We start from the raw sequence: 26,300 nt of genomic DNA on the forward strand, positions 1-26,300 counted from the left end.
CCCATCACACCCCTACACATGCCAAAAGCCTAGTGGCTCACCCTTGAGTATCCAGAAAGAGGGGTTTCCCCATCTAGTTGAGTATTAGACAAGATTAAGAAATGTTATGCTTGACATGGATGTGAGGTGAGAACCCAAAAAAAGTTTCTGATTAAATTGATCATGATTATGCCTAACTTGATAAGCCATTTAAATCCTCGATTTGAAAAAATGATTCATGAGTTGGTCTCATCCCTACTCTTTAGATGTAATGTTTGCACGTGTCATGCTCTTTTGGACTCCTATGACTTTGACAGTCACACACACCCTAGGGCATAGCCCCCCATAATGTCTATTTAATATAAATATTTTTTTTCTAAATAAATATGATTTTAATATTAAAATCATATCATCAAAAGTTAACAACACGGCCAAGTTTTTCCAACAACCCAAAAAGAAAGAATGAAATTCAAAACAAGTCTCGATAACTTCAATGAGCATCATGTGATTTTAAAGAAGCATTATCCTTTCATAAAAGAGGCAAATCATTGAGATACTAAAGTGATTGGTAACTAAATGTTTGTATTTTAGTTTCACTTTGTTCATTGTATGGTAGAAGATGGAAAGGTGAAGATGGAAAAAGTTGATACTTTGGTGAATGTTGCAATTGCATTGACGAAGTCAGTGAGCACTGAGAAGTTCAGATGGTGTTCTAGTTCTATAGGCCTTGGGGCCTTGAGCAGATGACATAGTTTTTCCTCTTGACATGTCTTCGACAAGTGGGAAAATGTTGGGATTAAGGTGTCCGAACCTTAGATTCCTAATATGTTTATTATTTATTATTTATTTTGCACCCACTTTGGAAGTCCTAAAGTTTAGGGGACTAGTGTCATAGGTTGCTATGTTGAAACAATGACGGTTTCCTTTATTTACTATGACGATAACTAGTTTGGTGGAAGAGTCATGAAGGATTATTATTTGGTAGCTGGTATTTATGGTGGAGTTCACTTTTGACAAGTGGTGCGGGGTAGGTGTTTCATATAGAAAGATGATTGTTATAGGTGAATCATCAGTTAGTAGTTTGGAAAGTTGTTATGTGCAACGTGTCATGAAAATGACAACTTGTTATTTTTAATACCACTTAACTTTTCAGCATATGAGTTGGTTTTGGAAACCATGGACACTTTCCACTTGTGTGGCGCTCTATAAATATGTGGATTATTAGTGTATTTTGTATGATATGTTAGATATCTTCTGAGAAGCTATTTTGTGCTAGATTTTTCTCCAAAGTTCTCTATTGTTGTAATTACTTCTGAAGAGCATTGGCTTTGTGCATTGTATTAAAACTATTGGTTGTTGTTGATAATACAAATTGGGCTCTAGCTTTTGGAGTGTGGGTTTTTTCCTAAAAGGGTTTTCCCATGTAATTTTGGTGTTATGATTTTATTTGTTTAAATCTAAATTTGTATGTGTTTATCTAATCTATAATAGTTAAAAGGTTTGTAAGAATGTTTTTGCATTATCTCTCCAGTTAGGTTTATCATTTGGAAGCATTATTCCACACTTTGCTTCCTTTTAGTAAAATGGATACAAACATTTTACAATAGACACAAAAAAATTGTTTTAAAATAGCTTTAGTGACTATCATAAAATTACAAATTGGAAGGTCTAACGCCCCTGACTGAATTTTTTAAAAATGTCGTTGCAACTACAATGGTCGAAACATATAAAAAAAATACATAGACAAGACTCTTATACTATTTGACAGAATGCCTCAAGTAAATGTGGTTACATAGAGAGTCTTAGTGGTAAGACTGCAAAATGACTTGTTTTTAACTTGTAGGGCATTTGGCAAGTGTAAAATAAAATAAATAAGAAATAACTTCCTCAACCATTGCCTTGATACTAGAAATCCTAGAGCCAAGTGCAAATTATTGTAGAGTAAGGATAGAGGAAATTCTTTAGATGTGTAAGAAAAATAAAACTAAAAATAAAATGTGGAAATTAAGTACAACATTCATTAAAATTTTATCTCTATCTCCATCTCTATCCTCTATCTATATCCTATATATCTATCTCCTTACTCATTTCTCTTGCCCCCTCTATTTCTCCCTCTTTCTCTCCCTATTGAAAACATAAAATGAGCCTTTTGGTAATAAAGCTTGATTATCTTCCTAATTTAGAGGTTGTGTTCAATCACGTTTGGATCCCTATAAGTGAATACATAATTAATTAGTAGACCCCATGTACTGCACAAATGTATGCAACAAATAGACCAATTTTTTTCTTATCAACCTTCCACGCCTTTCTGACAAACCCATTCCACAACAAGATGTGATTGCTAGTACATATAATATCTGATAATAATCAATTTTTTTAATTAAAATAAATTTAATATTAATATTTATAAAAATATATCAGGACAACGCATTAATAGTATATTAGTACTTGTGATGGTAGCTTGTGATCTCGTACTGCTCTAATTCAACCAGCCATGTCAATCTAGAAAACAAAACCAAATGCTTCATGAATTTGCCCCTACACAAGAAAGAAATGACAGTACTAGGTATTGTTTTGATCTAGTGAGGACCCAGGAGTCATATTATATTGGCATCACCTTCTTTACTATTTGTCTTGAGCTCCTTTGTCTCAATAAGTTTTAAATTTTGATGTTGTTTCTTAAAATTTAGGTGTCACATGTAATTATCTATGATATTTAAAAAATTTGATAAGCTTTTAGATTTAGCATTCTTGATTGCTAAAAAATAATCATAAGGTCCACCAAATTCCTTAAATTTTAGAGTTTAAAATTTTAAACTTGTTCATTATTACAAAACCCATAAGGTCATTATTTATAAAAGCTTTTGAAAGTTCTCAGCAACATGGGCTTCTCCTTGAGACTAAGACCTTAATACTATACTTTGTCCCCAGATATAAGTAAATAAATGACATATATTAATATTTGAGTTTGATTTTAAATCATCTTAAGGAATTTAAAGGCTAAGGTTTTATGTAGGGGACTTTAAAATTGCTACTAAGAATTCTTAGGATCATAATCACATAAATTTATAGAAATAAGTAAGCTTAAAAAGTTAAGCTCAAAATTTTGAGAAGTTGGTGGTCTCATGATTTTTTTTAAAAAGTAATGTTAAAATATTTAGTTGAATTACTTTTTAGCAATAATTAATGCTAAAAAAAAATTATACATAAAACACATCCAAATTCTCCTAAAATAATAGAAGAAACTTTCAACCTCACCTTAAAAATAGTGACTTAAAAATAAAATATAAAAAATTAGATACATTTTTTTTTTTAAAACATTGCTTTATTTCTAATAATGTAAGTTTTTCAAAATAAGTTTTAGAAGTGTTTGGATTTATCTAAGACCTCTATATAATGAGGCAAATGTAATTCATTTAATCATCAATTAGTCTAGTTCTTGATCAAGAAGCTCTTATAATCTCTTGAATCAATAGAACAATTTATTTGTGTTACAATTTTATATTGCCTTCAATTGGTATTAGAGGGATGATCAAGGGACAATTGAAAATTCAGCTGACAAAGGTCGATCAAATCAAAGGAAGATTGTGAAGATCTTTGTTGTTGCAAGTTTAAGCACTACCAAGTCAGGTTAGTAGAAAGCAAGTCATAGAAAGAAGGTTCGTAGCTCCCTTAGGTCTATTGAAATCAAAATTAATTCACTAATCAAACAAGAATTAGTCCACAAGAAGCCGCCAAAGGAGATCGGTAAAGATCACAAACTGTTTTTGTGATATTTTTCCAATTAGGTATGTCGCCCAAGTTGAAAGGGCAAAGTATTTTTGAAGCCAACGATCTCAAACCTGCTTTCAATGCAAAAGCCACCTCCTCAGTGAAGTGAAGCCCTTCATTTATAAGGTTGTTGAAGGAGAAAAGGCAAAACTATTGCAAATTACGAAAAAGTTGATTTGTATGAAGAAGATCGTGGATCTTGTAAACACTGCAAAATTAGTCAAAGCCACTAACATGAAGTTGTGTGAGGAAGTCATCTTCAAGCCTTAGAATTGAAGCCCTCTATAGAAGGAGAGAAAGTGTGGAAAGCATGGACACCTTGAAGGAGCAATAGCCAAGTAAAATGCAGGATAAAAGGAGCCAAGCCACATCATGATAAGGGAGAAGACTACACAAGTTTGAAGAAGAAATAAAGTCAGTCGTAGATGCTATTAAGAGAAAAGTTGAAATATTTTTACTTGCATAGTTTTACACTTTAAGTTTTTCAGTTTTATATAACATGATTACACAGTAAAAACTGTTTTAGTAGGTTTTTTTGTTTTACTTCTAATAATGTAAGTTTTTCAAGATAAGTTTTAAGAAGTCTTTGGATGTATGTAAGACCTCTATATAATAAGACAATTGTAATTTATTCATGATCAATTATCGATCATCCTTCATCCTTCATGCTTACTAAAGAAAAATGTTCTTAACTTGGCTCAGTGAAATATTCGGCAACAAAGTAATCAGAGTAATCTTGGGAGGTTCATGACATTTTGGATCACATTCCATGATCTATTATCAGATTGTAAAAGATCACAAAATATGATCCAAACGTTGATACAAACAAAATCTTACACAATGAAATCCATGAAAAAACAGCAATAATTATTAACTTAGAAATTTTTTATGCTACTTAACTATTCTTTTTTTTCACTTTGATTCTTCTTTCTTTACTCCCTTCCCCTACATTCTTTAGGGAATTTTAGTCTACAATTTTATTTATTTTATCTTCTCTAACTCACTATTTCCATAATTTAAATTAAAAAGAAAATAATATATTAAAAATATTGATTCAAAACATAATAAACGCCAGTTTGAAAACTTAAATCCTCAAAATTATCATTTTGCTGGCTTACAGTTATGGTTATAAAGTACCAGTTCTGATGAGCTTTAACTACAATCAAATCCCTGTTGTAAAAGAAGCATTAAAAATTATATTTTAGAAAAAATCACATTTACACTTTTCATGTGGGTTGCGTATAACCGAGCACAGCTATTTTTAATTGCACTTTCTTTACATTTATGAATGGTGAATAGAAAACTTCCACAGTCGACTTTGAAAAATTTTAAAGCTTAATAGTCTTGGCCTATGCAGGTCTCGAACCTGCGACCTTCGCGTTATTAGCACGACGCTCTAACCAGCTGAGCTAATAGGCCCTTTGAGAGATTCGTCTATATTAATTTATTAGTAGTTATTTTTTATAGTACTATTTGAAACTAACTTCAAATGAACTCCGTATGGGAAATAACCCACAAAAGGCTCGCCATGTTGACCTATCTATTTAAACTTCAAATCATGTCACGTTCTGATTAATGACTCTGGATTATTTTATTAGTCCCGCCTATCTATAGGCGGAAACTAATGTTTTCATCTCTGCCTATTAATTTGCTTTGAAATCCGTGACAACCAATCACATTTAATTATTTTTTGGCTTTTCTCACATTTTCTAATGTTTTGCTATTTAATAGAATTAATAATTAAAATGAAATTAGTTTTTGCTTTTATCATTGGTTGTTGCCGTTAATTTTTTTTTTCGAAACTATGATTAATTTCACAATTCTAAATTTTTTTACTTGTGTTTCTGAAAAGAATTTACACGCTATCTACAACCAGCGACCTCACCAAGACTATTGATCTGCAAGACCATGATGTGCGTACGTAAAGAGCTTCTCCAAACCCTGGCTCAAGGACTGCCGACAAATACTATTCAATTCGGAGGAGGCAACATCCCTGGTTTAATGAGCTTTATAGGCAAAAACGGAAAACCCATAGGCTGACTGAAAAAACTCGTGTTGTTTTGCATTAAATGTGTATAAAATGTTTTTTTTAATTACCTGCAATTTATTCCCGGTTTTACCTGAGCTTTTTTATTATGATTTTATTTGTATTTTTTAATGTAAAAGTTAAAATGTAAATTGTATCAATTTTAATATAGTTTAATTTATTTTGAACTTTTTACTTGAATTATATAGTATTAATTTTTTAAATTTAATTTATTTCAGAATTTAATTGTATTTATGTTCAATTTATATAATATTTTTTTTGTTAATATTGAATTTATTTTTCAATTAATGTTATTATTGTTTTTAATATCAATATTTAATATTCTTGTATAATATTATAAAATAAAATAACATCCTCCCCCATGTTTTACACAAACATCTGCATTTGTACAAATCAATTTTGCCTATTTTTGGCACTAGGCAGGGACTCATGCTGCCTCACAGCTCTTGTTTTAAAAGTTTTATTTCTTAAAATTAGGGAAAGCATATTAATAGTCATTATAGTTAATTTTGTGCATCTATAGATTTTAAATATTATATCAGATTTGACGTTTTTTTTGTTGTTTTTTGCATGCAACGTAACTGCTTATAGTTATTGCTTTGGCTTCTAGGTAGTAACAATGCATACTATGAGATCTGTTGTGCGTGCAACAGTTGAAAAGTACACATTTCAAAGTGTAACTCGATACCTACTTAAAGATGCCTAAATAATTGTGCACTTAAAATTGTCAATACGTATGCACAAACGTCCTAGTAGTCATGCACTATGGATACCAATAAAGGTGCACAAATGGGTCAGTTATAGCCCAAAAATGTTAAAAATGAGTGGTTATTGGTACATGTGAAATTTATTAATGAGCTTTTAGTTATTTGTTGGGGGGGGTAGGTGTGCAAAGAGTGAACTCTTATTAGAACATGAACAATAACCATTGCTCTTCCCTACCATAGATATATGTAATAACATTAAAGATAGCATTTTGGATATGTTTATTTGTTTCAAAAATAAATATAATAAATAAATAAAATATTTAGAGAATGATATTTGTAGACCTTTTATATGTTTTTTTAAAGATGGAAATGATAGTATAACTTGTTTATTTTAATATAAGATTCGAGTTTCAAGTTGTATATGTCCTTACAAAATAACATTATATCAATACAAGGTAGGAGCCCCTACAAACTTAACAATATCAATATTATCTACTTTTATAAATTATATATACAAGTTGAGTTACAATATAACAAAGAGCTTAGGAAATTAGAATGGCACAAGGTAACGACTCATTCACACATTCAAGGTTCACTTTCTAGTCATGCAAAAAGAGTTTGAATGCTTCAATAATAGTCTTTCTACCAACAAATCTTTGGTCTTCTCATGTAAAATATCAAGTTTCTAAATGATTAAACATTTTTACTAGCCTATTTTCTCTTTTAATGCCTTACATATGTTTATGTAGCCACTTGAACACACAAACCTTCAAATGTCAATCCTTAATGAACCTAGAACTTAGAACTATTATCAACATGTACTCCAAATTTAATGTCATGACATTATTTAACCAAAGTTTTAATTATCTTCAATTATATATTAGTGTCACCTCTACACACTATTATCCCTCTCATATAAATGCACAACATTCCCTTACCGATCTCCAAAGGATTTACCTGTCTGTTGTTGGGTAGCATGTAAAGAGTCCAAACACTCCTTCGAAAAAAAAAATTCTAATCACATAAATAAAGGAAATTCCTAAAAAATAAAAAATAGTTGTCGAATAAGAAAAACAAAAAATAGAGTAGTTAAAATGGTAACTATGATGACTCGATGCAAAAAAAGGATTACAAGAGCTTCTTCTATTGATTCAAGAGATTACAAGAGATTACAAGAGCTTCTTGATCAATCAATTAGCTTTTTCTATCTTATAGTTAGCTTTTTCTAAACACGGTTTTCTTTGTCATCAATCAATTATCCTCCAATCATTCTTTTTCATCTTTCAATCAGTTTTTTTCTCAATCAGTTAACTCATTTATCTATTCATTCAATTGAGTTCCATCTCCAAATTAACAGTTCAACTATCAATCAGCATGTGAGCTCACCTGATTTCCACCTCTTAATCAATTTGTTCCACCTTTCAATCAATCCTCTCCAATAATCTATAAATTGAGCATTCAAACTCCATTTTCAACAATCACGATGAATCACAAATTTTGAATCTTTGTGTCATTTGCAGGTTGCCAGCGCAATATCTAAGAGCCACCATACCACAAAGACGAGAAGAACAATGCAAGCTACATGCAGTCATGGAATAGGGAGTTTTAATTAATTTATTTTACATTCCTATTACTTGTTTACATCATTTCATTGAGTTTGTTTTGAATTCTTTGATTAGATAGGGATTCATGATTTCCCTTTATTTCTGATTGAATTAATGATGAATTTTACATACGACACTAAGTACACAAGCTTAAATTTAGTGGGTACTTCCCATTTTTTACTTTGTTTCTTTGTGTTTCGGTTTGTTTACGTCCCTTTGTATTTTGCCCTTTTTGGTTTTTGTTTAATCCTTTATAATTTCACCCTTATCATCCCTCAAGAATGGACAATGGTTATTGGGACTTCCTTATTTTCATTCAATCCTAAATGACTCTTGATCCCATGTGTACCCTTTGGTCTCCCTTACAAGATGCACCTTAAGATTTTCCTTGCAAACCCCCAAAAAAATTGACACATATGACTTTGGAACTTAAAAACTTGCATTAAGATCACAAGTCAAGAAGATCTAAATTTGAAGCTCTCACCCCTATTCCCCAAAAAGAGGAACAAGACTTAAGATTTGCTCACATTAGATATCAAAGGTGGTATTTTCATGTTGACAAAGGTTCAAGCAAATCAAAAGTCGAAGCCCCGATCCATCAAAGTTTTGGGAAATCTAACTTTATAAACTGTTTAGTGGACTTTGAAGCTCGAGGTGATTTGTTCAATGTTTTAACACATGATAGAAGGTAGTCCAATGATCCCTGATCTTCAACCCCGGTACCTAATGTATTGAACTGAATTCTTATGAGTTTTGAGTGTCAAGAATCAACTGTTCAAACTACCAAAGCTCAAAACTAAAACCAAACACTGAAAGCCCAATCTCAGTTAGGGTTGATTTCAATGCATATCTAGAACATGAAAATTATCAATTTGATGTCTTTGAGAATTATTATGGTTAAATCAATATACTTTTGCTTGTTATCATCATGGATAATGATTGAATTCTAGTTGACTAGAGATAAAATTTATAGATTTGCCTCCTTAACTTAAGTTGTTTTTTCTTGCACAAGAGAAGGAAGTAAAAAAGACACAAATGAAGTATCAGTTTAAAGTATATTTTTCACCTTCAAAGATGGTGTCCAAGGACATTAACATTTCAAACACTGATTTGGGAATGTGAATATGAAGGAACTTCTGAAAAGGATGAGAGATGAGAAAAATGGGACCCTGTGGGCTACATCATTAGCAAAGTCGGGCTTAGTTCAAGCAGTAGTTCTCCATCCCCATATTTGGTACTAGCATGTGCAAAAAATTATAATGTGGATAAAAAAAGTCTATGTGCCTTTAGGATAAATTGTGTTGGATGATTCACTTGACAATTTGGAAAGAGTATTCGAGGTACCAAAGTACAATAAATGTTTTGTTATGAATGTTAGAATTGGAAATGATTGCTATGAGAAGTGCAGTGATTCAAACAGAGTACATCAATAACAACATGTTGGATAAACCAAGAAAGGTGCTAAGAAAGTTAGCAAAAGCAATCCACAAGAGCATGCTCCATGAAGATGCAAAGAATCAAGTAACTTTGTTAAGCAAGATTGTAGGCATACCCAATGTCATGGATTTACACCCATGGATACTCTTGTTTATTAAGACAATCTTCACAAGGAAAGTGCGCATAGATTGGGGAACCATCATAAGTGATTCTCTTCATGAGTAGTTGGTATTGGTAAAATGTGATCCCAAGTTTGATATGATATCCTACCTCATCTACCTATTGTTGCACATGCCACATTCCTAGGTTTAGCCACAATAAGTTCATTCATAGACTACAAAATGAGGATCTATCAACACTACTCTCAGTTGATTCTAGAGAGGAGTACAACAGATTATTGTGTTGTAAATGTTGTTTTAATCTTTGCAATAATCAAGCATTTGGAGGGTGATTTTGCAAAATGTCTTTCTGTGATGTTACATCTGAGATTCAAAGGTTTGGTAGCTATTACATTCATCCAATACCTTTACTTATGTAAGAGTTGTAGGCTATAGCAGTGATCCCATGAGATCACCCAAATATTCTTTTGATAAGTTGTTTCTTTTGGAATTATGTAGACAAGTAGGGGAGGCACAAAAACTCATTGTCACAAAGCATAAATCTTGTTTTACCTTCCCTATCAAGATAGGTGCACATAGCTACCTGGATATGAAAAATGCCAAGAGAATAGACAAAGATGGCAACCTACACTATGCAATCCTTATATCAGTAATCGGGAATAACTTTGATCCTATAGGGAAAATTAGCCCAATTATATGGGCATCCTACAAGCATGAGCCCAAAATAGAAGACCATTGGGACAACTACATTGACAAAAGTACAAAGTGAGGGTTAGAGGATTTTGCAGAATGGATTAGGAATGCAAAGTTGATGTCACCTATCCTAACAGCTCTATTTATTCAATTGTATAGTCACATTTTAAAGTCTAATATTATATGAAAATTAATGTAAAAATCATAAACCAAAGATAGGCTTAAAAACTTATGTCTACTTGGATGCTACCAAATCACAATATCTTTGGTGCATGATAAATAATTCTAAAATGGACAAAAGCCACTTTTGGTAGCATTTATACATTTTTAAATGAATATAGGCATGTTCAATTTTATAAATTTGTTGTTTCAAAATTACTCATTCACTCTTGAATTCAATCTTCTATAGATTTTTTTTAGAATTCCCTCTAATTTGAATTCAATGTGTTTTTCTATTCTTCTCACAAGTTTCCTAAACCTCCATTTCTTCCATTCCCCATGAACTCCCCAAAATCCTCCTCCATGAGCACTACACTTTCATAGATTTTATGCATCATCCAAAAGTATAACATCATACTCTCATTCCCTTTTGCATCTTAGCAATCTTCCATTACCTTTATCTCCATCCACACACCAAGGCACACAATACAACATTACTAATCTCTTAGAATATGCAACCTTTTAGTTTTAATTATATTACTAGCCCCTTTGTACCAAAGTTTGCATATGCTCTATACTCTATTCTTTTTGCTAAATGGAGGTTAAAATAAACCAAAAGAGACCTAATTGAAGTAGGTTCCAAAATAGACATATCAATCTTTGTCATCCTTCCCATAACTCCTAACCCCAATATCTCTCTAAAAATATAGAAAATTAAAAAATTGCAAGCATCATGATGATTGGTAGATTGAGGCATCAAAACTATGAAAATATTCAAAGTCTCTACACTCAAGGGTCACTATTACACTATAATAGTCATAGCTATGGAAAGAGGGTTGCCACAATAAAGGACATTACCACCATACTCTATGATTTTTAGTTTTGAAGCTATGTTTTTCTTTTCTATGCATTTCTTCATTTCAATATTAGGTCACTACCACACTAGTAGGGTCACGTTTGTCCCAAAATTTTGATTGTACTATTTAAAATTTTCATGTGCTTATATATGTTGCCATTCTTAGTTTATTGGCATTTTGCATATAGATTGCATTAATGATATGTTGTCATTGATGTCAATTGAACCAGTGAATGATATTCATGATATTGTTGATGTTATTGTTGTTATTGCTATTGTCTTGTAACCAGTATGATAAAACTTGAGGAAGATGTTGTAAACCAGTATATGGTAGTTTGTAAGATGAACCGGTGTAAAAGGTTAAACCTTTCTATGTTATGTAACCAGTAAACCCTACTGTTTGTTTTTTGTTAAACCCTAACCTATCAAGTTTGTTGGTTTAAGATCTAATGTTGAGCAATAATGATGGAGACACGTGTGATCATTGTATGAGGATTAGTTCAGATTGATTTGGCACGTTTGTTATCTTGGAAAGGAGCAAAGTGGATTGCATCTAATGCATAGTGCGTGATGAGTTATAAAACCGGTGTAAAGGGTTAAACCTTTCTATGTTATGTAACCGGTAAACCCTACTGTTTGTTTTCTGTTAAACCCTAACCGATCAAGTTTGTTGGTTTAAGATCTAATGTTGAGCAATAATGATGGAGACACGTGTGATCATTGTATGAGGATTAGTTTAGATTGATTTGGCGCGTTTGTTATCTTGGAAAGGAGCAAAGTGGATTGCATCTAATGCATAGTACGTGATGAGTTACAAAGTCCGATGAAGCGGTGATCATGGAGCGGTTGGAATTTTCTTGAAGAATGTGAAGAGATTGTTATGATTTCCAACGGTCAAGATTGTACCGACTTGTTTGTAATCTCGATGATAAGAATTAGGTTTTTGTTGTGTTACCGACCTAGTTGATTTGTATTTAAGGTCGATGATATTGTTTTGTTAAGTGTTGACAAAGTTGACAAGATTGGGAGAAACCAGTTGAGTGTGTGGTTGCCTAACCAGTGGATGGATCTGTAGTTTGAGTAAAGGTAGATTGAAGCTTAAGAAGGATCTGATCAAGCATATGTAGTGTTATTCAGACAGATCAAGAAAACCTGTTGTTTTTTAACACTTAGAGCAGAAATTGAAATCCCCTAACCGGGTAAGCTCTAACAAGCTTGGTTACTTTCTAAATCCTCTAACAAGGTGGTCCATTAGTTTGGATTCTTAAATCCTCTAGCGAGGTTACTCCTAACAGGGTTTTGTGATTTTCATCAAGGCATATTTGCAAATCCCCTAACCGGGTGATTCCTAACTGGAATTAGTTCTTCACATGACTTATTGTAAAAGATTTAACAGGCTTGGCTCCTAAAAGGGTGAACTTCAGAAGAGTTCAGATAGCTATCCTTGTGAGTCTCATCTCACCGTGGTTTTTACCTATTTGGGTTTTCCACGTATAAATATTTGTGTCAAATGGTGAATGCTTTTGTGGTTATGATCTTATTTGTTGATTTGATTAACTACTTAACTATTCTGATAAGGCATGATAATTGGAAGTATTGAGAGATGAATATGTTGACATATGATTAAGCATTTTTTATGTTTACAAGATTGAAGTTGTTTACTATTAAGTCGTCATAACAGTCAAACCGGTTGATGTCAGTTGATGTTGAGTATTGATCTTGATAAGTGAAAGTTTACTTTGTGAGTTTGAATTTGAGTTTGGGAGTTTGTATCAGTTTTTAAGTATGCTAATTCACCCCCACCCTCCCCCTCTTAGTATTCTACCAGATACTTATTCTTTCATCATACCATCAATATAATGCTCTTGTATATTGCTCAATCCAATTGAATCTTATTTATCTAATCTTAAGTTGAATTTCAAGTTTTGAACAATTCATTATAAATATTTATGTGTTAAATTTCAATATTATAGATGATTCTTATATAAATATAATTTTAAGCATCAATAAAAAACAATTACTAGGACCTAAATTGATGACTTTGTGGGTTTCCAAAATTTCATTGCAATTTCATAGCTTTTGTATATATATACACGTTGATACCCCACATTGTCTTATTATGGTGAGCATGTAGAGATTTCTTGTACTAAGGTAGTTTCTATAAAACTACACATGAAACCCAAAACCTAGCAAATATGGCAGAGAGTTGAAATTCGAGTGAAAACAATGGCAGAAATGATGAAAACAACCCACCATTTATGGGAGATGAGGAGATTGCTAGGTTTCATTAGGGTCATCTTTATATACCAATCCGAAGGAATTCGAAGGTAAACACTAACCATTGATCAAATTCAAATCGACGGATGCGGTGAGAACTGATTTATATCGAAAATCACATCCACGCTTCCTCATTTGTCAAACGGTAATTTTTATGCCAAACGGTAAGATTTTTTATTTCGTTTGACCGTTGGCTTTCTTTGGTACTAATTATTTCTCTCTTTTTAAATCGATTATTTTTATTATTGAAAATCTTAAATATAAAAAATGTGTAATTAGGTTATTTACTGCTGGATTATTTTATGAAAATAAATTAGTATTTGATGTATTATTAGATTTTTAATCAAAATTGCAGTACATTTGATTTATTACTAGAAAGTTCTACATAATTCAATATGTTGAATTATTTTATTTGTTTTGTTACTAGAAAGTTCTACATGATTCAACATGTTGAATTGTTTTAAAAGTAATCGATATAAGCCTCCAAATTTGACTTGTAATCTTCCAACTAATTGAAAAGAAAGATATAGAATTCTAACTATTCACTAAGCTTCCAAACCTAACTCGTAACAAAAACCCTAATTGAAAATAAAAACTTAAGCATAAATTAAGATATTCTAAGAGGAAGCCTCCACATAACCTTCGTCCTATTACTTAGGTACTAAAAATTACTTTATTAAAATGAAAGCTGAAAATTTAATTAAAATGGTAAATTCTTGGAGGGTATAAATTAGTATTTAAGATATGCATCTTCATGAATGTTATGTATTCAATATTATTGTTTGATAAGCTTAGGGTCATTATTTTTTGCCATACATTTGTAATAATTATTTGTAAGAGTGGCTTTGTGTTTGTGTGTAAGAGCAAGCCATATTTATTGAAAGTCGTTGATGATGTTATTAGTATGATAAGTTATTGTAATGGTGGAAAAATGGTGAATGATAGATCAAGAGGAAAACCACCCTTTCCCTCAAACAGAGATGAGAGTTTCACTATTGATTACCCTTCAAACACTTTTCACCATGTTACATTAGGAAGAGGAGAGGATAATTCACTAGATTCAATCTCTCCACATAAAGATGGTAAATTGAATCCTGAATGAAACAGTAATGTTAAGTTGATCCCCTCTTCCTTGTTCAGAATAGAAAGGAATTTGATTGAATTATGTACTGCAAAAGTGGCAAAGAATTGATTATAACTTGAAATCAGAATATGGGATGAAGCTGTGCACCTAGATCTGGTAGTAATATGTCAAGACGAAGTCGCCCTGTGAATTTGAGGAAAAGTTGCCCGAACCGTGGCTGGAATGTACACAGTCCTCTGAAAAATCCGCAAAACGAAAAGTGTTTTTTCGCCTCTGCAAATGGAGCCCGAATCCAAAAGTACGGTTGTGCACCTACAACCTATGCACAGAAAAGAGAGGAAAATGGGTTGGGATTGGGGGTTTGCCTTTAGGTCAAACCCTAGTTTTGGAATTAACCAAGTAATGAAAGAAAGTACTTGCAAGTAGATGTACATGAAAGACTGAATTGTAAATCACCTCAAGGGAGGTTGTAGTAGCAATGTTGATAGGAATGCTTGTGTGGAATTATATGTTGGAATCAATCTCCTCTTCAATAGTTGAATCCTTGAATTGAATGCAACACCTAGCCTTGAAGGGAGACTTGAGAATGCCCAATGTTGGAAAAGAATGCTTGAATGCTTGATCACTTATGCAACTTGAATCTATCCAGCTTCTACCTTTCCAACCTTATGCAAATGAGAGGACAAATTCCCCTTAAATACATGTTAGTGGATCTGATTTTCGTCACGGGCTGACATCGAGGGAGTTTCTCGCCCGATGCACAACTAACAATGCAACCCTAAGAAGGGTCCTACCCCAAAATAGGGTAGGGACAAGGGTGCCACGCCCCTATCTTGGGAGGACAAGGGTGCCACGCCCCTGTCCAAGGGAGGACAGTGGTGCCAGGCCCCTATCCTACCCCTTTCTCCAAGGAAGAGTGTGGACGGGGTGATGTAGAGGCCAAGGAAGAAGTTATTTCTGAAGGCTGAGCAATCTCCGATCTCCCATCAGGCTAGAGGATTTGATCTCGCATGCGTGAGGACCCTAATGCAGTCAAAATTTGCTAGGGTCATAATTTTATGACACTACATTTAGCCCCCACTTTAGCGGGAGTATAAGCGTACGCCAATACTGTTGGTAAAGTACAAGGAAACAAGATTGAAAGACTTTACCACGTCAAGGAGGCAAGATGTGCCAAGCCCCCAGTGGACTTGGGATCTTACGAATTCGATTGACAAAGTAAAAGGGAATATCGAGAAGGGGAGAGCCATGAATACAAGTAGCAAAGTTCCCTTCACTATGAGTCGTGAAAGCTAGGATACCAAAGATTACAAAGCAAAACAAAGTTCACTAAGTAAAATTCTAAGTATCACAAGAAGGAAAATATGAGAGGAGTGTATGCCCCCACGTTAAAGCGATCACACGCACCTTATCGAGAGCGATTGCTTTAAGGAAAAATATGCAATTTTATTCAAAGGAAAGCATGCAAGATGTCGAGTTCACCAAAATGTAATGGTGGAAAAATGGTGAATGATAGATCAAAAGGAAAACTACCCTTTCCCTCAAAGAGAGATGAGAGTTTCACTATTGATTACCCTTCAAACACTTTTCACCATGTTACATTAGGAAGAGGAGAGGATAATTCACTAGATTCAATCTCTCCACATAAAGATGGTAGATTGAATCTTGAAGGAACCGAGAATGTTAAGTTGATCCCCTCTTCCTTGTTTGGAATAGAAAGGCATTTGATTGAATTATGTAGTGCAAAAGTGACAAAGAATTGATTATAACTTGAGATCGGAATATGGGATGAAGTTGTGCACCTAGATTTGGCAGTAATATGTCGAGACAAATTCACCCTATGAATTTGAGGAAAAGTTGTCCGAACCATGGCGAGTTGCCCGGACCGTGGCAAGAATGTACATGGTCCTCCGAAAAATCCGCGAAACGAAAAGGGTTTTTCTGCCTCTACAAATGGACCCTGAATCCGAAAGTACAGTTGTGCACCTGCAACCTACACACAGAAAAAAGAGGAAAATGGGTTGGGATTGGGGGTTTTTCTTTAGGTCAAACCCCAGTTTTGGAATTAACCAAGTAATGAAAGAAAGTGCTCGCAAGTAGATGTAAATGAAAGAAAGTACTTGCAAGTAGATGTAAATGAAAGACTGAATTGTAAATCACCTCAAGGGAGGTTGTAGTGGCAATGTTGATAGGAATGCTTGTGTGGAATTGTATGTTGAAATCAATCTCCTCTTCAATGGTTGAATCCTTGACTTGAATGCAACATCTAGTCTTGAAGGGAGACTTGAGAATGCACAATGCTAGAAAAGAATGCTTGATCACTTATGCAACTTGAATCTATCCAACTTCGACCTATCCAACCTTATGCAAATGAGAGGACAAATGGCCCTTAAATACATGTTAGTGGATCTGATTTTCGTCACAGACCAACATCGGGGGAGTTTCCCCCCCGATGCACAACCAACAATGCAACCCTAAGAAGGGTCCTACCCCAAAATAGGGCAGGGACAGGGGCGCCACAATCCTGTCCTGGGAGGACAAGGGTGCCACACTCCTGTCCAAGGGGGGACATTGGCGCCACGCCCCTGTCCTACCCCTTTCTCCAGGGTAAAGTGCGGACGGGGTGATGCAGAGGGCAAGGAAGAAGTCGTTTCTGAAGGCTAAGTAATCTCTAGTCTCTGATCAGGCTAGAGGATTCGATCTCACGTGCGTGAGGACCCTAATGCAGTCGAAAATTGCTAGGGTCGCAATTTTATGACACTACATTTATTAAGCATGTATGTCCTATGCAAATTTTCTTCATTTATGTCATGTCTATTTGGCTTCGGATGAGCTTTCCATTTAAGTTGTCATGTGTCTCTCAATTGGTAGCATAAATGAGGTGGCTTGTAGGTTTCTAGCATTTTTGGCTTTGGCATGGAGTTTCTAGTTGCTAATATTATGTTTCCCCTTGCTTGTTATGGAATGATAGTAGAGAGTCCTTATTCAAGATCCTTGATGCAAGGAGAAAGTTTTCCAAGGTGTTTGGACTCCATTATTTATGATGAAAACAAGTGGCAACAAGATTTGTAAAAGCCATCTAAGGTGATGAAGGAATGGGTCTAGGTGGAATGCCAAGGTTGAGAATTCAATATGTAAGGAATTTATTCCAAAATTGGTCTACATAAGCTCTTTCAAATGAAGAACTCAAATTATGGTTGTCATGATGAAGGGCTCAAAGAAAGAGATGTTCCATTAAGTACATTCCCCTTTCGCATGATGTGAATGCCCTATAGCCTCAAGAGGATGTGGGCAGGCAAGGCAAGTGGGTGCAAGGAGAAGATGTTGCTAGAAAATGTCAAGATGCTTCATCTAGTTTGAAACAATGAAAGAGTTTTCTAAATGCTCAAAAATAAGGTTCTTTTTTCTTTAGTGTTTTGGGCCCTATCATATTTGGTAGGGTGATGGTGGATCCTCGAAATTGATCTATGTTATTTTTTAATGTTGTCCTTTGTAATCATTATAAGTTCTTTTTGCTCTAGTGTTTAAAAGTGTAATGTTGCATCCTCAAAGTTAATATTTATTATTGTTTAATGTTGTCCTTTATAACCATTTTTATCATATCAATCGATATATTTTGTACTCTACATGTTTGTAAGCAAGACTCTATAAATACCTCAACTAACAAGTCTCAAGAAAAACATTTTATTAGAATAATAAATGAATCTTCTAACAAAATTAACAAACAACATAAAACCAAGCATAATAACCAAGCATAATAAAAATAATACTTAAGCATAAAGAATCCTTACAATTATTATTCAGATTTTCAACTCCCAATATTATTATTGAGATCATTTGTATAATATTAAGATTTTGAGATCCCAATATTGCTACCAAACTCTGAAGTGTGCACCAACCAATTTAGAGACCCACCTAAGGAACCATGACCTTTGCTCGCCATTCATTTTAACCCTCTTATCAAGTTCCATTTACAAAAGTTGTTTTTATGTTCTTAAAAAAAATTCTTTGAGTCCTCTTATGTCCAAAGTTATATCACGAATTTTTATTTTAAATTATATATTTAATAACTTTCCATTTTCGTGAGAGCCAAACCACCTCATCAAGCATCTCTCATATGTTAGAAAAAATAACAAGCCTAACCCCCCATTTCTAAGCCTTCGTCATTTGCTTAAACTCCCTAGAGTTGACAATCCCATCCCCGTTAGAAACCATGCACTTTATCATCAAATGATAGTCATCCAAGCTACTCTCCTCGCCCAACTACGTAATAATTTCATGAAGGCCTTGAGCAGTTATACACCCTTTTTTATCTACATCAAACAATGTAAAGGCATAAAACAACTCAAAATCCTTGTCAAAACCAATGTCTGTATTTAGATGGATAAAATCCGTCAAATCGATATACTCCTCATCATTAGATGATATTGAATCATAAAATATAATCTAAAACATTGATATAAAGAAAACACATGCAATCTCTTCCAAAAACAATAGCAAGTAATTCTCTCCATATTTATCCCAAAGTACTATATTCCAAATATCATGGGGTGGCTTTTCAACAATTAATTTCTGCTCTGAACTAGCCGTTGATCCATTTTTGAATTAGATGAGGATATTGCCATCTAATTCAAAAAAAAATGCAAATCAGTTTGCTACGAGCATATTTAATACAAGCATTGTCACAAAGGATCCTTTGTATTCAAAATAGAAAACACCCTAGCATAGGGACGTATATCGGTCAATACCTATATAGAATATGCAGTGGCAAACGTCCATGCTTTAGATATGGTAATCAAAGGCAAGAAGTAAAGTTCCATTCAAACAATAAGAAATGCGATGAATACAGCTCCATTAGAAGTGATTGGTAAAACAGATCAAATTACAACCAAACAATTATTCACAGAAGTGATGTCTCAATACTCATTCTATACGGGTTTGCAACCATTTGAACACTAGGGAGCTGGTTGTTAAGAGCAGTAATTGTAGAGGCATATGATGCACCAAACCCATTTCCCTTCTCCAACTTTTGGCATCTCTTAGATGTACACCGACCTCCATTAAAGAAAATGGCATCTCTTGGCATCTTAAGCTCATGACAAGAGAAATGTGTTCTTTTATTTGAATTTTATCTCTCACTCTAATCTCTTTTCTAGCATAGAAAAGGAAGCCTTCAGCGTGCATAATTGATCATCAAACTAGGAATGGTTTAAATCACACACATCAATCTTATATTTCTAGGCTTAAAAGTGTTATATACTCAAAATTGACTGCTTAATATGTTGCTTAATGTATGTTGTCATATTAAGAATACACTTCTAAGTTTAAAAGTGTTAAACAATCAAAGTTGACTAACATACTCTAGACTTAATATGTTGCTTAGTGTGTGGTCTAAGGCTGGCCACCAAACTATCTATTTGAAATGTCAGATCATCTATTAATGTTGTGGACAACAACATACATCACATTGAAGTTTGAAATGTGCGGGCAAATGATTGGATGAGTGGGATTCAAAATTGAATTCAAAGTTAATCCAAGCAGTCACTTCACCTTAGAGAGTTAAAAATAGCAACGGAAAACAAAATAAGGAATGAAAAGTTAGTCGGGCCCACACCAGCCACCTAAGCGGTCAAAGCTTAGAGTGTGTTGTTAAGCCCAACCTAGTTTTGGTGCATAATAAATAATTGTAAAATAAACAAAAGTCGCTTTTGGTAGCATTTTTTACATTTTTAAATGACTATAAGCATACAAATTTTATAAATATGTTGTTTCAAAATTATTCGTTTACTCTTGCATTCAACTTTTATAGAAATTTTTTAGAATTCCTTCTAATTTGAATTCTACTTTTTTCTATTCTTCTCACAATTTACTTAAAGCTCTTTTTTTCCATTCCTCGTGAACTTCCCGCAACCCTTCTTCATGGGCATAGATGCATCATCCAAAAGTATAACATCATACTCCCATTTCCTTTGGCGTCTTAGAAAACTTCCATTACCTTTATTTCCATTCATACACCAAAGCACACAATTCAACATCAACAAATATAAAGACTTAAAAAATTACAAGCATCACAAAAATTAACAAAATAAAAAGTTAAAAATGATTAGTGGATTGAGGCATCAAAACTATTTTATGCAGTTCTTCATTTCAGTATCAGGTGGTTACCACACTAGTAGGGTCATGGTGTCCCAAAATTTTGACTACCCCATTTAAATAAAAAATCTCTACGTGCTCACCATAACAAATATGGTACATGAAATTCTAGTGAAAACAATGGTAGAAATGATGAAAACAACCCACCATTTAGGGTTTCATTAGTGCCATCTTTATATAGCAATGTGAACGAATTTGTAGGTAAACACAAACCATTTAACAAAATCAAATTGACGGATACACTGAGAACTGATTTATATTGAAAATCAAATCTACGCTTCCTCATATGCCAAACAGTAATTTTTTTCATTTTGTTTGACTATTACCTTTCTTGTGTACTAATTATTTTCATCTTATTCATTTGTTGCTTTTGGATTCGATTGTGTAAGCTCATTTTTATCATTAGCGTTTTGAATCACACTTTGTGATTCATCATCAGGATGAAGAAGAATTCTAAAGAGATGAAAGATTGTGAGATGAAGATTTGAGGAAGAATAAAAGATAGAGGGAGGGAAAGGGCATGGAGATCAAGGAAGAAAAATAAAAACTAAACAAATAACCAATAGAAATCAGCTAAAATACTACAAGGTACTAAAAGAAGAAAATACACAATTGGGGAAAATTAAAGACACCAAGAGGACAATACAAAAATAACCTAATAAAATAAAGATTATATGTGTGTGTAAAAACTGAGAAAAATACAAAAAGTAAAAAATATAAAAGAATAAAAAAGAATTAAATTTTTTTAATAAGATTGATAAATATCCAAATGAAAAATTTAAAAATAAAAGTAAAAATAGATTAATTCTATCATTAATATAGAAAGTGCCCATGAAAAAGGGTATATCAATACTTCCCAAAAAAAATTATCATTTGAATGTGAATTATATAAAAAATATGTTTTTGATTAAGGAAAAACAAGTTTTCCTAATCAAAAAATATGTTATTAGAGTATATATTGTTGGATTTTTTAATGAAAAAAAATATTAATGTTTGATATATTTTTTAATTTTTAATCAAAATTGTATTAAAGAAAGTTCTACATATTTCAACATGTTGAATTATTTTGTTTGATTTGTTACTAGAAAGTTCTACATAATTCAATATGTTGAATTATATTAAAAGGACTTAGTATAAGCCTCCAAATTTGACTTGTAACCTTCCATCTAACTGAAAAGAAAGTTATATAGATTTTTCAAATTTGACTTGTAACCTTCCACCTAATTGAAAAGAAAGTTATATAGAATTCTAACTATTCACTAAGCTTCCAAACCTAACTTGTAACAATTCACCTAATTGAAAATGAAAACTTCAGCATAAATTAATATATTCTAAGAGGACGTACTAAAAATTAATTTATTAAAATGAAAGCTAAAATTTAATTAAGATGGTAAATTCTTGGAGGGTATGAATTAGTATTTACGATATACATCTTCATGAAAGATATTTATTTGATATTATTGTTTGATAAGCTTAGGGTCATTATTTTTTGCCATACATTTGTAATAATTATTTATAAGAGTGGCTTCATGTTTGTGTGTAAGAGCAATTTGTATTTATTGAAAGTAGTTGATGGCGTTGTTAGTATGATAAGTTATTAAGCATGTATGGCTTATGCAAAAAAAATTCATTTATGTCATGTCCATTTGGCTTTGGGTGAGCTTTCCATTTAACATGCCATGGGTCTCTGGTAGCATAGTTGAGGTGGCTTGTAGGTCTCTAAAATTTGGCTTTGGCATGGGGTTTCTAGCTGCTATTGTTATGTTTCCTCTTACTTTTTTATGGAACATAGTAGAGAGTCCCTATTCAAGATCCTCAATGCAAGGAGAGTTTTTCATAGGTGCTTGGAGTCCATTACTTATGATGCAAACAAGTGGCAACAAGGTTTGTAAAAGCTATCTAAGGTGATGAAGTAATGGGTCTAGGTGCAATGCCAAGGTTGATAGTTCAATATGCAAGGAATTTGTTCCAAAATTGGTGGAAGCTCTTTCAAATGAAGAACTCAAGTTGTGGTTGTTATGATGAAGGGCTCAAAGAAAGAGATGTTCCATAGAGTACATTTATTTTAGTAGGTGTGAATACCCAAAAGACTCGAGAGGATGTGAGCAAACAACGAACGTCAGTGCAAGATCAAAGATGTTGCTAAGAAAGGTCAAAATGTTTCATCTACTTTGAAAAATGCAGAGCTTGCTACATGCTCAAAAATGAGGTTACTTTTGCTCTAATGTTTTGGTCTGTATCATATTTGGAAACTTAACATTAGATCCTCAAAGTTGATATATGTGAATTTTGAATGTTGTCCTTTGTAAAATCGTTTTAAGTTCTTTTTTGCTCTAATGTTTAAAAACATAATGCTTGATCCTCAAAGTTAATATTTATTACCATTTAATGTTGTCCTTTATAACCATCATTATTATATCCATTATATATTTTGTATTCTCCATGTTCAAAAGGAAGACTATAAATACCTCAACTAACTAGTCTCATGAAAAAGATTTACTAAAATAATAAATGAACCTTCTAACAAAATTAACAAACAACATAAAACAAAGCATAATAAAAATAATAAGCACAAAAAATCATTACAATTCTCATTCAGACTTCCAACTCCCAATATTATTATTGAGATAATTTGTACAATATTAAGATTTCGAGATCCCAATGTTGATATCAAACTCTAAATTGTACACCAACGAACTCAAGACTCGCCTAAGAAACCATGACCTTCGCTCGCTTCTTGTTTTTACGTCCTTAAAAGATTTTTCTTTGAGGTCCTATATCCAAAGTTATATCACGAATTTTTACTTAAAATTATATATTTTCTAGTTAATTTCCCATTTTCGTGACCTAACTTAAGAGCAAGCCAAGCCCCCTCACCAAGCCTCTCTCATACCTTATAACAACAAAAAAAAATAGCAAGCCCTCCATGATTTCTAAGTCATCATCATTTGCTTAAACTCACAAAAGTTGACGACCCCATCCCCGTCAGAATCCACGCGCTTTATCATCATATGACAGTCGTCCAAACTACTCTCTTCACCCAAACGCGTCATAATTTCATGGAGTCCTTGAGCAGTTATGCACCCTTTTTTATCTACATCAAACAAATTAAAGGCGTCAAAAAGCTCAGAATCCTTGTCAAAACCAGAGCCTGTATTTAGACGGATAAAATCCGTCAAATCTATATACCCGTCACCATTAGAGTCTGCCTCCTTAATCATGGCCGTCAACTCTTCCTCACTCAGATCCTCCTCCCCAAGCGAAACAAGCACATTCCTCAGCTCATCAGCAGAGATTTTGCCGTCACCGTCGACGTCAAAATGCTGGAAAACGTCCGTCAACTCGTGCTCCACATCGCCATTCCGACGGCTCAGAGGGGGCGTCAACTCTGTGATTTTGACGGATTCTGGGGGAGACTCAGGGGGAGACTCAGAGGTAGAAGAAGCGGGAGGAGAAGAACGGCTCTTTTTCTTCACAAAGAGGTTTTTCAGAGCCTTGCGGGAACTCGAACCGGGGCTGAATGGCCCCAAGCGAGGGGATTTGACGATCTCTGGTGATTCAGACGGAGACGTAATGGAGAGCTTTTTTTCCCCGTTACGTGACGGAGATCTACCATAGGACATCAATCTTCTCCTCAGCTCCATGGATGCTCTTCAAAGCTTGATTTCTGGACACCCAAATGCTCAAAACGCAGAAATCAGGGCCTGAAAGCAGATGCCCAAATGGGAATACATCAGTGAGTATTGATCTTTGATCAATACACATTGTGTATATGTTGTGAGATTTGTGTAATATATAGTGTAAAACACAGGCCTCAGCGAAGTTGCAGAGAAATTGTCATCGGTCCTATCGAAGTACGGTGAGGGTAGACAGATTGGACAGACGAAGCATCCAGGAAGCTCAGGTCTTTGGACAAAAGTAGTGTCAAATTGAAGAAAAAGATATAAAATGATTTGAAGGGAAGATAAAGAAGGTATGGTGAAGCTTCATAGCAATTTCCTCATGGTGGGGTTAGGTGCTGTAGGGCAGTTTGACATCCAAGCTTGACATCACATCAAGAGAACATGTGTTGAGAGGGGAATATGATCAATTTTGCATCATTGTGGGGCATACCTGACAATTTATAGCTCAACACATTTATATTGGCACAATTTTCTCCTCTAGGGAAAGAGATTTTTTCATCTTATTGGGTGTACAATTGAGCAAGAGAGTGGTCATTCATTGAGGAGGGACAGATTATTTTGTATTGTAACTCTTCCAAGAGACGTACAATATGGTCTTTTGAGTTTTGTTATGGATTAGTTGCCTCTCTTTACCCTAAACCTTCCTTAATCTCCTCAACCTTCTATTTTTTCTTGAATTATTGAAGATTCTTCAGAGTTATCTAAGATATATCATATTCACACTAATGAATCATTTCAGCATCAAATTATTAGATAGGATAGGTTGATTTCAAGTTAAGTTGATTTTAAGTTAAGATGGGATGTGTTGATTTTAAGTTAAGAAAGGGAGACTTAGAAAGTATGGAAGATGGTTAGAGGTAGATTTTAAATTATCAAAATTGGATTATAAGATTTTTATTTTGTAATAAATTATATTGAAATAAAGATAAGTGTGATTATATATGTAATGATATATTGACCGTCTTTGATGTGCAGAATTGTTCATCTGTATGTGATTGTGTCCTTTACAAATATGGGGTCTAATTATAACTTGCAATTAAATTTCTCTAAAAAATTTGGATTGAATTGTATAGTCTTCTTTTAACCTAGGTACGTGTTCCCTATTATCCTTGACATTCTAATTGCACACCCTCTGAAATTTTCCTAGGTCTTTTTTCGGGCCTTTTAAACTTAATCACGTTTCCATCTCCTATGTCCATAACGCTCTAAGAGGTATGTGTGAGTTAGATTGTTCTTGCGCTCCTTAATGCTTCCTGACTGCATTATTTCCTTTGGAAAGTCATCTTTTACAAATATTTTGTCCATTTCCAATTATTAGAGGCAAATTAGGGTTAGGCTTGTGTGAAAGGAGAAGCATTTGAGAAATAAAGAGGGTAAAATTTGAATGTGATGAACACTAGTATTTGTATTCCTATCCAAGAGAACATGAGCATGGTGAACTAGTGTTCAAGATAGTTAATGGTCGAGTATTGGTATGAGAAGATGCAAAAGTGATGGTTTAATTTTGGGTGCAAGACATATTTTGAAGGAAAAATTGGGGTTCCAAGTAGTCATAAATATTCATAATTCACATTTATAAAGGAAGACACTAAACTAAGCACAAAACAAGAGGAAAATATATAAAAGTATGCACATTTTATCCCATAGTTTGTTTGTCTTACCCTAGATTTCTCAATCTCACTAAATTTCCCTATTTATCAAAGAAAGGTCTTCCTCTTACTTTCCCTCTCC

At 33.5% G+C, this 26,300-nt stretch overlaps 1 protein-coding gene and 1 non-coding gene across 2 annotated transcripts; both read right to left on the minus strand.

The window, feature by feature from the left end:
• Window positions 1-5,095: 5,095 nt before the first annotated feature.
• Window positions 5,096-5,169, minus strand: TRNAI-AAU (transfer RNA isoleucine (anticodon AAU)). The gene has a single exon. It is a non-coding gene; the product is annotated as a tRNA-Ile (tRNA).
• Window positions 5,170-23,452: 18,283 nt separating this feature from the next.
• On the minus strand, window positions 23,453-24,731 carry LOC131064715 (probable calcium-binding protein CML23). The gene has a single exon (XM_057998957.2). The coding sequence runs from the start codon at window positions 24,528-24,530 to the stop codon at window positions 23,820-23,822; it is 711 nt and encodes a 236-aa protein (XP_057854940.2). The 5' UTR covers window positions 24,531-24,731; the 3' UTR covers window positions 23,453-23,819.
• Window positions 24,732-26,300: the final 1,569 nt, after the last annotated feature.

The sequence above is a fragment of the Cryptomeria japonica genome, chromosome 8 (genome assembly GCF_030272615.1).
Source record: "Cryptomeria japonica chromosome 8, Sugi_1.0, whole genome shotgun sequence".
In the NCBI taxonomy this organism is placed as follows: domain Eukaryota; kingdom Viridiplantae; phylum Streptophyta; class Pinopsida; order Cupressales; family Cupressaceae; genus Cryptomeria; species Cryptomeria japonica.

Bases quoted from the DNA above. Each gene is read 5' to 3' on its own strand.
- LOC131064715 (XM_057998957.2), bottom strand. From the start codon at position 24,530: ATGGAGCTGAGGAGAAGATTGATGTCCTATGGTAGATCTCCGTCACGT.